Source organism: Pundamilia nyererei, unplaced genomic scaffold (genome assembly GCF_000239375.1).
Source record: "Pundamilia nyererei isolate P.nyererei 1_Seehausen unplaced genomic scaffold, PunNye1.0 scaffold00057, whole genome shotgun sequence".
NCBI classification, from domain to species: Eukaryota; Metazoa; Chordata; class Actinopteri; order Cichliformes; family Cichlidae; genus Pundamilia; species Pundamilia nyererei.
Genome location: NW_005187458.1, coordinates 1,866,923 through 1,878,435, shown reverse-complemented (window position 1 = coordinate 1,878,435; position 11,513 = coordinate 1,866,923). Strand labels below are relative to the sequence as shown.

General features: G+C 41.9%; 1 protein-coding gene across 1 annotated transcript in view; it reads left to right on the top strand.

Moving 5' to 3' along the window:
* The window catches only part of arhgap39 (Rho GTPase activating protein 39), a 54,013-nt gene that overhangs the window by 18,806 nt on the left and 23,694 nt on the right, over positions 1 to 11,513 (top strand). The window contains exons 2-3 of the mRNA XM_005734231.1: positions 6,898 to 7,311; positions 8,535 to 9,822. Of these exons, the coding sequence (XP_005734288.1) occupies positions 6,898 to 7,311; positions 8,535 to 9,822 (1,702 nt within the window). The remainder of the gene's footprint in view (positions 1 to 6,897; positions 7,312 to 8,534; positions 9,823 to 11,513) is intronic.

Genomic DNA, 11,513 nt, shown 5'->3' with positions numbered 1-11,513 from the left:
AAAATGCAGCAGTTCAAAAAGATGTTGATCTAGCTGAGAGCAGTCTTTGATATGTGTTTCTCCATAAATGTAACTTTTCTTCACAACTTCTGACATCATCAGCAACATTAATGCCACGACACCTTTAAAAAAATCCTCAAAGAAGTATCTGTCACATTGTGTCTGAGCAGGAACAGGCTCCAATACTTCGACTTAAGACTGTCAGCAGTCTCAGTGGGACATGGGCCATTGCAATTGGTCATAATTCACCTATGCCCTAATAAATATGTTTTTTACCAAAAGAAAACCCGTTTTGTTTTTTTTATATTTATTTTGATAACTTGATATAAATCCTACAAATCCCTCATGGGCTGTTAAGGATGGGCTTGTTGTTAAAGCTCCAGTAGGTGTGAACATTTTGGTTCTGCTTATGTAAGGAGCAGGAAATGAAATATCATAGCCTTTATGTCTACTTCTTTATCGCTTTATCCCACACCACCTCGACTCCTCATCTGTCCTCGTCCAATACCCTCTTCCTATTTAATCCTCGGAAGTGTTGCCAGTGTGCTCAGTGGTCTCCCAGCAACGGAGAGCAGTGATTTTATAAAGACAAATGGTTGGGGAGAAGAAATGCAATCTATGCAAGTTGACCTTTTTAAGGGGAGGGAGGAGGAGCTTTTAGCAATGCCAGGGTTATAGCCTCTATTCTGTGTTTTAAAGGTTGAGTTGTTGCAATAGAGATCTCAGAAAATCAAAGTTATTCAAACTAATTAACTATATTTTTAATGCTTTCCCTGTGCATTTTATCTAGCTAGAATGAAAGCCTTTTACATTTAATTAGTCCATAATTTACTGTTTATTTAACCTGTAATGCACAATGCATCATGGATTTAATAAAGAGCTTGGGTTGGACGTTATCATTTCTCCGGGAAACTTCTATAGAGATTGAACTTACTTTCCTGCACCAGCCACAGTCTGAGTTTTCATTTGGAGGTTTGATACTCACATAAGGCTGAAGCTGTATGGACACACTACTAACTCAGTCAAACCAGTGCCTCTCTGTAAGTGGGACCTGAAGCTAACAGGTCCTACTCAAATTCTGAAATTCACACATCCACAAAAACAAAACTGTAACACCATCTCAGCAATCACATCACTCAGATTAGGTTATTGTACTTGGCCCTAAAAATCTTTGAAACATGATGTCTAACCAGATACTTAATCTGTGTAGCATTACCTTGGGCTGTTGTTTGTTTGTTTTTTTTTTTACTTTATTGTGCTTATTAAACAAACTACTACTTTCTTACAGTTGTGCAATATCTCTAAAATTAGAAACATTGTGTCACCCCTGATGTTTAAAAAAACTTGTTTATGAATGTATTTTGGATGTATTTTATTATTGTCGGACTGTCTCAAAAATTCTAATAAGACTTCACGACCCTCTTCTGTGGAACCAGCTCCCAGCTTGATTTTGGGAATTTTGTCTCCATTAGTACAGGGTTTTTACCTCATATAAATATAAAGTGCTTTGCAATGACTGCTGTTGTGATTTCGTACTATATAAATAAAACTGAATTGAACTCTTAAAGAAAGCCTTGCCGAGACTTGTGCAGCTATAGTTATGCGAGGTACTATGTGTGCCCCTTGTGTATGAGAAAGAAAAGAGAGAAAGAAATGGTACACCAGTTGTCAGAGTGAATCCTTGTCAGATGAAGCGGAACAGGCCAGTTAAATAAAGATCCAGAGCGGAGATAGTGGGATTAATTGGCCATAATTGGTTAATGTGGTGGTGCTCTAGAATCCATTATTGTAAATGTAAAGTTCAACAACAACGTTGAACGAGATCCAAAGTGTAATTAAAGTGGTGGGTGGGCTCTTTTATAACTTTACAGAAGCCAATTGAGTCTAATAATAGATTAAATGCTCGGTTGATTCTGTCACTTTCAGCATCTATATGTATGTTAAAATCACACACAATAGTTATTTGATCTGAAGACAGTACTAAATCAGAAAAAAAGTCAGTGGGTTTTTGAGTTTTCCAATTAGGATGGACAAGGCTTTCAAACTCCATCTGGGTGTATGGTTAAATTTACAATTTACAATAATGGATTACACAGCAGTTGGGAATAGATTTCACCACAGTAGATGTCTTTCTGAGTGTTAGAACTAATTTAAAGATATAATTAATCGTCTTTTGTCATCTTTAATGCCATGTACAAACTGTGTGGAGCAGTTACCTGAACTCTGCTCCATCCAAGGTCGATTATCGTTTTGATAATTTTACATCTTCACGGTATCTGACCCTGGACACTGTAGTTCCTCTGAAAAAGAAAGTCTTAAATCAGAAGTACTTGACTCCTTGGTATAACTCTCAAATGTGCACCTTAAAGTAGAATTAATAATTCGCAAACTGCAGAGGAAATGGCATCCACTAATTTAGAAGATGGTAAATGGCCTGTATTTGTATAGCGCTTTACTAGTCCCTAAGAACCCCAAAGCACTTTACACATCCAGTCATCCACCCATTCACACACACATTCACACACTGGTGATGGCAGCTACATTGTAGCCACAGCTGCCCTGGGGCGCACTGACAGAGGCGAGGCTGCCGAACACTGGCGCCACCGGGCCTTCTGAAAATTCTAGAAAGAGTAGTCGTCAAACAGCTAACTGATCGTCTGCAAAGGAATGTGTCAAGGTGAGCTGTGTGGCAGGCAGGGTTTGGACCCAAACGCTAGACTCAAAGATGGTAAACTTAGCTTAAAGTGTCCCAAAAAGTCGATTCTGTTCATCTGGACATAGCTTTTTTTAGTGGGAGAAACTTTTCGTCACTCATCAAAGTGACTTCTTCAGTGTCAGCTGACTGCTGGTTTTCCCAACCTTTTCCCAAGCAGTACATTTGCACAATAACTGAGACTAGCCCACTGAATGAACAGTGGGCTGTGAGGTCAGTTCTTTGATCATTTAACTTAAAGTGTCAGCTTTACTGCTGGAAAAAACGAACTAAAACAAAGTACATACGTACAACAAGAAACAAACGAAAGATAAACTGTGGAACTAAGGATCTTGAACTTGGAGCACATGACATGACAATACATTACAAATGGAAGTTTGTGTAGTGAAAATGTCCATACTGAGCACCATACTGGGCAGTGGGCACCTTGACTCGTCTGCAGCTTTGCAGATGCATATGCACTGCACAATTCTCACACCAGTTTGCACTTGCCTAATTTTCCTGCTTCTAATACATCAGCTTTGAAGACAAAATTGTTGCAGGTTTTTTAAATATACATATATAATATAAAATGCAGGCATAGGTCGTGTCCAAATTCATGGGCTGCATCCTCCTGAGGACCCGGCCTTCGCGGTCTACGTGGGCCGGGTCCTCAGAAGGTCGGGTAGGCCGGAAGTAAACTGCTGTGAAATTGGACGGTCTAGCCTTCTGATTTGCGTCACCGCTGTCTCGGTGGAGTTTAATAAACTCGGCCGTCTGCTCCTTGCTATCTAAAATATAACAGGACACTGGCGTAAATTTTCGACTGTCTCATACTTCTGTTTAATCAGTTTTCTGTTTGACGTTTAGTCAGCTGTGTGAAAACCAAGGAGGAACCCACCCGGGGGATTAATAAAGTTTTATTTTATCTAATCTAATAACTTTAATCTCAGCCAAACCGATTTACTCACGAACAAAAAAAACACTGAAAAAAGCCAAACAATAATATTTTTAGTTTTTCTAAGTGACTTATATATTACGTTTAACCTGAGTAGCGAAAGTCCGCGGTGATCTGAAAATGATGTGCCGGGAGTTGTGCCGTTCTCGGCGGCTTTAGTGACCCTCGAGCTCCCGGCTAGTTATCGAGCTGGTGGGTAACAGACGTCTCTGAAAACGTCGAAACACTTTTGGAAATATGCGATATTTTGATAAACCGAGCAGATATTTGAAGTTTACACACCCACATTCTCACCTGAAAATATGTTAAAAGTTTATTTTGTGACCCAGAAAGATTAATAAGAGTAATTTTAAAACTTAGTAGCGGCCGCCATTATTGGAAACTGGAGTTTGGCTGGGCCGCGCTATGAATTCTGGGATATGGTGGGCCACAAAGGACACACCCGATGCATCCTTCAAATTCGGGGAAAAGGAGGACGCATTTGTCGGCTGCATTCGGAGGAGTCTACGAATTTGGACAGCCTTCGGCGTGTCGCTGTGACGTAATCGGTGTACAAATGCGTCCTCAGGAGGATGCAGCCCATGAATTTGGACACGACCATAGTCAGAAGATGTTCTGAACATGTAATTTGTTATGCTAGCCTCCCAAAGTGCACAAAAGAACTATTTATTTAAAAAAAAACAAATACAAGAAAACATGGTAGATGGTAAAGCAGTCCCTGTCTACTTAGAGACAGAGACTCGTTTTGCATGAACTGGATGACTTTTGCTTTTGTACAGAGTGCAATTTTACTTTGCTTTGGTGGCCATGCTTGCCTTGTTGTCTTCTGCAGTTACTTGTGGAGGCAGGAAAATAGCTGCCGCTGGGTTTTAGTGGGCACCTGGATTCGAATGAAACACACCTCTCCCTTGTGCCATCACAACGCTTTGTTAGCTGTGAAGACAGCGTGGAAGTTGCTGTAGATCAAAAGTTCTCTGGTGTCCATCCAACCATTACACTGGTTGGATGGACGGCTTCTTTATCCACAGGTCTAAAAGTCAAAACCAGAGCCAGAATTAATGTGTATTCTGAATTGTGAGCTAGTGCAATTGAATTAGTGATGTTGTGGTATTTGAGTACTTCAAAATATCCAGCTTGGAAACATCTTTGGGCTTTAAAGAGATATGCAACTGAATGTCGCCTTCATAGCAGCGAGAATTGTCACTAAGATTTCCTTAAAAGTGCTTAAAATGTGCTGAAGAGGAAGAAATCATAACAGAAACAATAAAGGCCCAAAACAGAACTTTATAGTAGGAGAAGTTGAAGAGACAGCCACAGACAAGAAACATTGAGACAGATATCATCCAATACTAGACATTAGTATCTCAGCCTATTGATCAAAATGTTCAACGGTATCAGTAAGGCAGAGGTCAAGGCAGAACAAAACTTTGCCTGCATCAGTATGCAAAATGTCACTGCAGACGCTAAGAAGGGCTGTCTCTTTGGAACAGTTATAAGATGTAAACTGGTAAGTTTCAAATCTTAGCAGTAAACTGTAATTTTCAAATTGGTCTTTAAATTCTTTAAAGAAGAGAAGGGTCAAGATTTTTTCAAAAAAGAGGGTGGATGACAACATTTTTTATTTAGTTTTTTTAAACCTGTCCTGTCCGGCAGTTTTAGCAAGCAGATTCAGTTCAGGTTTATTTATTTAGCACCAAATTACTATAACAGTTGTCTCAACGTGTTTTATGTTGTAAGATAAAGAGCCTACAATGATACAGAGAAAAAAGAGAAAACCAATTAGATGAGCCCCTGTAAGAAGTGCTTTGGCGACAGAGGGGAGTGGGAAAAAATCTCTTTTAACAGGAAGAACCCTCCAGCAGAACCAGGCTCAGGGAGAGGTGGCAATCTGCCACCACTGTTTGGCAGTAAAGGGAGGAAGATAGGACAAAAGACATGCTGTGGACAGGAGCCAGATATTAATATGAACTAATGATTAAATGCAGTTCATTAAAATGGGATTCCTCCAGAAGCCTATTGCAGCATAGCTAATTGAGGATTCCAGGTCACCTGACCCTGCCCTAACAATATACTTTATCAAAATGGAAAGTTTGAATTCTAATCCTAAAAGTAGAAAGTATGTCTGCTGCCCAAATCCAAACTGGTTGCACAAGGCTGAAGCCTCTTAACCCCCATTCCACTTTAAATACCCTTGGAAACACAAGTAAGCTCCCAGTCTGAGAGTGACGTGCTCTAATGGGGTGGTGCAGTACTTTGTTTTTAAATTCAATTTTGGATTTAACCAGGGAGCCAATAAAAGGAAATATGTTCTCGCTTTCTAGTCCCTGTCAGCGTTCTGCTGCATCATTTTGGATCAGCTTTTCAAGGAGTTCGGGGAAACATCCTGATAATAATGAATTGCAGTAGACCAGCCTAGAGGTAATAAATGCATAAACTAGTTTTTATGTCTTTAAGACATTTCTGCAAGTTAACTAATTGGGGTGTGTTATCTGGCTTCAGAGATAGATAAAGTTGGGTATCATCTGCATAGCAGTAAAGATGTATGCTATGCTTTCTAAAGACACTGTCTAGGGGAAGCATAGACAGAACTGGTCCTACCATGGAACCCTGTAGAACTCCGTTATTAACCTTAGTTGACTACAAATTTAATTCTAGGTCACATTAATCTGGAGAGAATATCTGCCTCAATTAAAAAAAACAGTTGGATGAATCCGTTTTAGGAGGAGCTTGGCTTTAGTCTCATCTACCTATGTGCCTTACAGGTGGCCAGGGTTGGTCTTTGGATCTCTGGAAACTTTTCAGGGAGCTGGAGAGCTGGGGCTGCTGTTTCTGGGTATCTGTGTGTCTGTCTTGATTGGTGGTGGTGGGAAGCATGAGTGATTACTGCCTTGCTGTCCTGGGATGTTAGGTCTGGGATCCTTGTAGTCATTGGTGCTTGCACTGGGCTGGGTGGCTTGCCTCTTCTGCGTGGGTTGGGTATGGATCTGTGGCCCTGGCACTCAAACATGTAGGGTGGGTTGTCCTTAGTCTCCTTCAGAATGTCCGATTTACGCCTCTGGGGTCCTTGGTTGTCTGCAGGTCCTTTCTGGGGGGGTCTTTGGCTATTTGCCTCTCAAGTTTATCTGCACCTTAGACATTGAGGGTTTTAGGAGGGAGGTGTGGATGGGCTCTGTTGACCAGCTAGTTAGGCTGGCAGATGGAGTATGTAGCCACTGTAATTCTATCATTTTGCAATCTGCCCCTACAGGTTGGAGTGGGTGGAAATTATTGAGCCACGGACACGGGAGCATATGTATGCCAATCTGCTAACGGGTGAGTGCGTGTGGGACCCACCACAGGGTGTTTGCATCAAGCGTACCGGTGAGAACCAGTGGTGGGAGCTGTTTGACCCCAATACTTCACGCTTCTACTACTATAACGCCTCCACCCAACGCACAGTGTGGCATCGGCCTCAGGGATGTGACATCATACCCTTGGCCAAGCTGCAGACTCTGAAGCAGAACACAGATGCCACCATCACTCGTCCTCCAGGTGGCGGGCGGCGAGCATCTGCTGACAACAGCCCAGGACGGAACAGCGAAGTCAGCCGAGAAGGAAGCACCTCGTCCTCCCTTGACCAGGAGCTGTCCGAAAAACAAGGCAACAGAGAGGAGGCAGATAGGTAAGACTGAGTTAGTTACAGGTATACAGCACACTAGAACAATGCTTAGGGTAATGTTCAGCCATTAACATATGGATTAATATCAGCTAAAGAGCTAAAACAGCATGACAGTAAGTCATACAATAGTGGTACTTTACCTTTTTACTTCAGATCTACAAGACTGTTATGCCATATCATTTTTATCTGCACGTTGAAGCTTTATCATGGAAAGAAGAAGCCATATGTGAATATGATGTAGAAACACCCATCTTCTCTGGGAAGAAGATGGGTGAAAAACCCATGTCAAAATGACTGAAACAAAATGGAAAACTGTTCTGTGGCCAGAGAAATAAAAACATTCTCATGAAATCATTTTTTAAAAGCATGTGTGCAACATTCTCTAAGCTTTAGAGGAGAAAGACCATCCAGCTTGTTATCATTTCTCAGTTCCAAAGCCTGCGACAGTGCCTATATAACTGGTAGGTTGTACGTATTGAAGGTTTTAGATCAAAATATGCTCCCATCCATCCAGTGTCTTTTTTGTAGATGTTTAAGCATTTCCACATACTGAAAAGATGCTGCTGATGCACGCTCTGATCTAGTCTGTTCCCTGAACTCAAACTCTAATTTTAAAATTATTTTCAAACCTTGCTGAAGTTCAGAATCCAGTTGCTGTTTGTCTTTTGGTCTTTCTGCCTTTACTTTTGTTTCTGTAACTAAAACGAATGCTCTGTTGTGATTGAGTGACTGGCTCACAGAAATATAACTTCCTTTGAGAAACCCTTTGGTTGCAGTATGCCTTGGGACATTACCCACTGGTATTTTAAACTGCTGTCCAATCACGTTTGCCGCATTTGGTCAAATCTGAGCAGAGTTTAGTCCTGCGCAGTTCAGATTATATTCTACTACTACTATCAGCAGTGACATCATCATTAAATGGTAGTGATCCCGTTCTGTTGCAGGCATATTACTTCATATCATGAGCTTTTGCTCTCTTTCTGCATGCTTTTCTCTTCCCATCATTTAGGAACAAGTTAATCTTGGTTTTATTACCTTATAATAACAATCACTTTCAGATAAATGTGATTATGAGGTATTTTCTAGTAATTACAAGATTAATTGTAACAGAGTAACTGGAACAGGAATTGATAAGCTTCAAAATGAACTTTAATATCCTCTAACTGCATCTATTCTTTTCTTTTTCAAAATGTCTCTCCTCTCTTTTTTCTGCTCTCTTCTATCAGGACCTCTCCCTTCAGGTGGAATACTGGTACAAAAGAGCGAATGCTGATCAAGGTGACAGACAGAGAGCCTAGCTTCTTGGCCCATCAGGGAAATGGTTACTCTCCCTGTGACCCCTCCAGCCCTAGCACTCCTTCTGGAGGGGGCACCACCTCACGAGCTCGCTGTCCCTCTGGAGGAAACCCTTCTTCAGAACCTGACAGCTCCCCAGTTCTTTATGCCGACCGCCGTCAGTCTCCTTTTCTTAAGCGGGCAGAGCTGGGTGGCTCAAACACCCATCGACTCACTTCAGCTGACTCCCAGCCTCCTTCGCCCCGCTACACCTATGAGCCCCCACTATATGAGGAGCCGCCAACAGACTTTCAGCCCCCACCCATCTATGAAGAGCCTCCCACTGACATGCACCTCTCTGATTCTTCTTCCTTCTACGGCACTGGCAAGTCACCTGCTCGAAAATCTTCAGTCCCCCTTTACCACTCCCCCAAGCAGGGACAGTCACCCTATGGCCAGCTGGTTCTGACCAGGCAGAAGTGTCCCGAAAAGACTCAGAGTTTGGAGTACAGTCCTGTGGGCAAGGAATATGTTAAGCAGCTGGTGTACGTGGAGCAGTCTTCTTCCAGTCCTCGATTCAAGACAGCAGACCGTCTTCTGCGTTACGGCACAACCGGTGGCTATGGAAGTTCATATGGGGGGTCCTACACTCTGCAACACAGCCAATCTCTGATCAGAGACCCCCGCCTCCTGCTGGACTACAGTGGAGAGGGTGGAGAGGGAAGCCAGAGGTTAGTTTATGAGGACTCCATATCCTGGACGTCCAGCCAGACACATTCCCTCTCTTCTTCTTCTACAGCCAGGCCTGGGGCTTTCTCTCCCTCTGGCAACCGCAAACGCAAAAGCCGCAAGCCATCCCTCCCACAGGAACTGACTCGGTATGGGGAGGTGGAGCTTACTGGGACAGCATCTGAAGCCATGCTGGCTCAGGCCAGACTTGCTTGGGAGGCTCAGCAGGTGATGAAACAGAGGTGCAGTTGGGATTCTGGGCAGGGAGGTGGTGCTTCCCAAGCTGGCAGCTCTAAAGATGGCTATGAGAGCGACGGAGCAGTGCCTCTGCCATTACCGGGACCAGTGGTGAGGGCGTTCAGTGAGGACGAGGCACTAGCACAGAGCGATGGCCACCACTGGAAACGAAGTACCTTTGAGCGGCTGGGGTTCCCTCAGGCCCTCCTGGAGAAAAGCCTCTCTGTTCAGACCAACCTGGCCTCCCCTGAACCTTACCTTCATCCCTCACAGGTACTGCTGCATGCTAGAATTTTCTAGCCATATTTAGAAGGATAGGATAATTCCATTATTATTGCTTTTGTAGTTCAGTTACCATTGCTAATCTATAACAGCCTTACTTAATGGGGGATTTATTGTGTGTGTGTGTGTGTGTGTGTGTATGAATAAATGTGTAAGAGATGGATAACGTGGTGCCACTTCCTTTGTACAAGAGTAAAGACAGAATTTCCCACTTATGGGGGCTGCCATCTTAATTTTTGGAGTCTGTAAGTTGTTGTGTCAAACTCCCATACACACACCCCCTTGCACTTTCATTTCATTCAATCTGGTGGTGTATTTATTGGAACTGACGGCTCATTAAATTAAGGTAAATACAACCACATGCTGATATTTTAAAAGGCACCCAACATAGCATACTATAGGTCTATGCTACATCATTTTGTAGCCGATAGTTTAGAGCATTAGCTAGCTTAGCAGTAGCTAACACTGTCTCTTTCTCAAAACGAGTCCTTGTGTGTATTTTTGTGTAACTGTAAAATGTTGTCAGTCGCAGCTTAAGTACTGTTGAAGTTCAGCGTATGTATCAAGTCAACTATGCTCAAAACGCACGGACATCTTTCTCCGCCCATTTTATGAAGGATGCATCGGTGTGGACTTGCATGTGCTTGGTACAGCCAATTATTCCAGAATGTATTTTGTTTGAAACTCAAAAGCAACAATGGCAGATGAGAGTGGCCACAAAACTTTAAGTGACATTTAAAATATAACTGTTTCTGTGACACAAATAAATATTGCTGGGCATCGATTTTGATTTCTCTGATTTGATTCCAATTCACAAGGTCCTGATTTGATTCGATTCGGTTTCGAAATATTATAATTCTGATCATTTATCAGTACATATCCATATATAAAAACAAAGCTGACACTTGTAAGACTTCATCAGTAAGCATCACAGCAGATGAATTTGTGTCGAAGTAACTGAGCATAAAATGCAGAAAAACATGAAGGAGATTTTGCTGGTCTAGCTTTTTATAGCAGACAACCGCCTTAAAAATATTCTGCAGTAGATCAGAAATGGAAGAAAACTATGAATCAGCATATGAACATTACCTGATGCTGCTCAAGTGAAGCAGAGCAAAGTTACAGAGGTTTTATTAGAGACACAACTGAGAGTTTTGCAATTTGGAATCATTTGTTAAAGTTTACATTTCTTTGTATTGGACAGCAGAAATGAGGCTAAATTATATATTTCAAATACGTATTATCCTCTCTGGTTACCCTGGTATAAATGCCACTTAATTGCAGTACCTCAGAGCTGAAATAAAGGTGATCTTTGTCCTCTCTGACAGACTACAAGTTCTGAAGTTCTGCTCTTACGCTTTTTGTACACCTCTGCTGACACCTGAAATGTGAACTGTTTAAAAAAAAAACTTTATATACTAACAGATTATCTGTTACTGTAAAAACCAACAATAACCTTTGACTCAGTGGTGGTTTTTAAATGGAGAGCTGCAACGATGAGATAATAGTGCCGTTCTGAGGGGTATACATTGAATGAAATTCAACACAGTCTGGCTTGCTTTGCATTAGCTGACTCTATAATACGTAAAACTTTAGTTGGAAATAGGGCTGCCACAAACGATTATTTTGATAGTCGACTAGTCACCGATTATTTTTGCGATTAGTCGACTAATCAGATCATC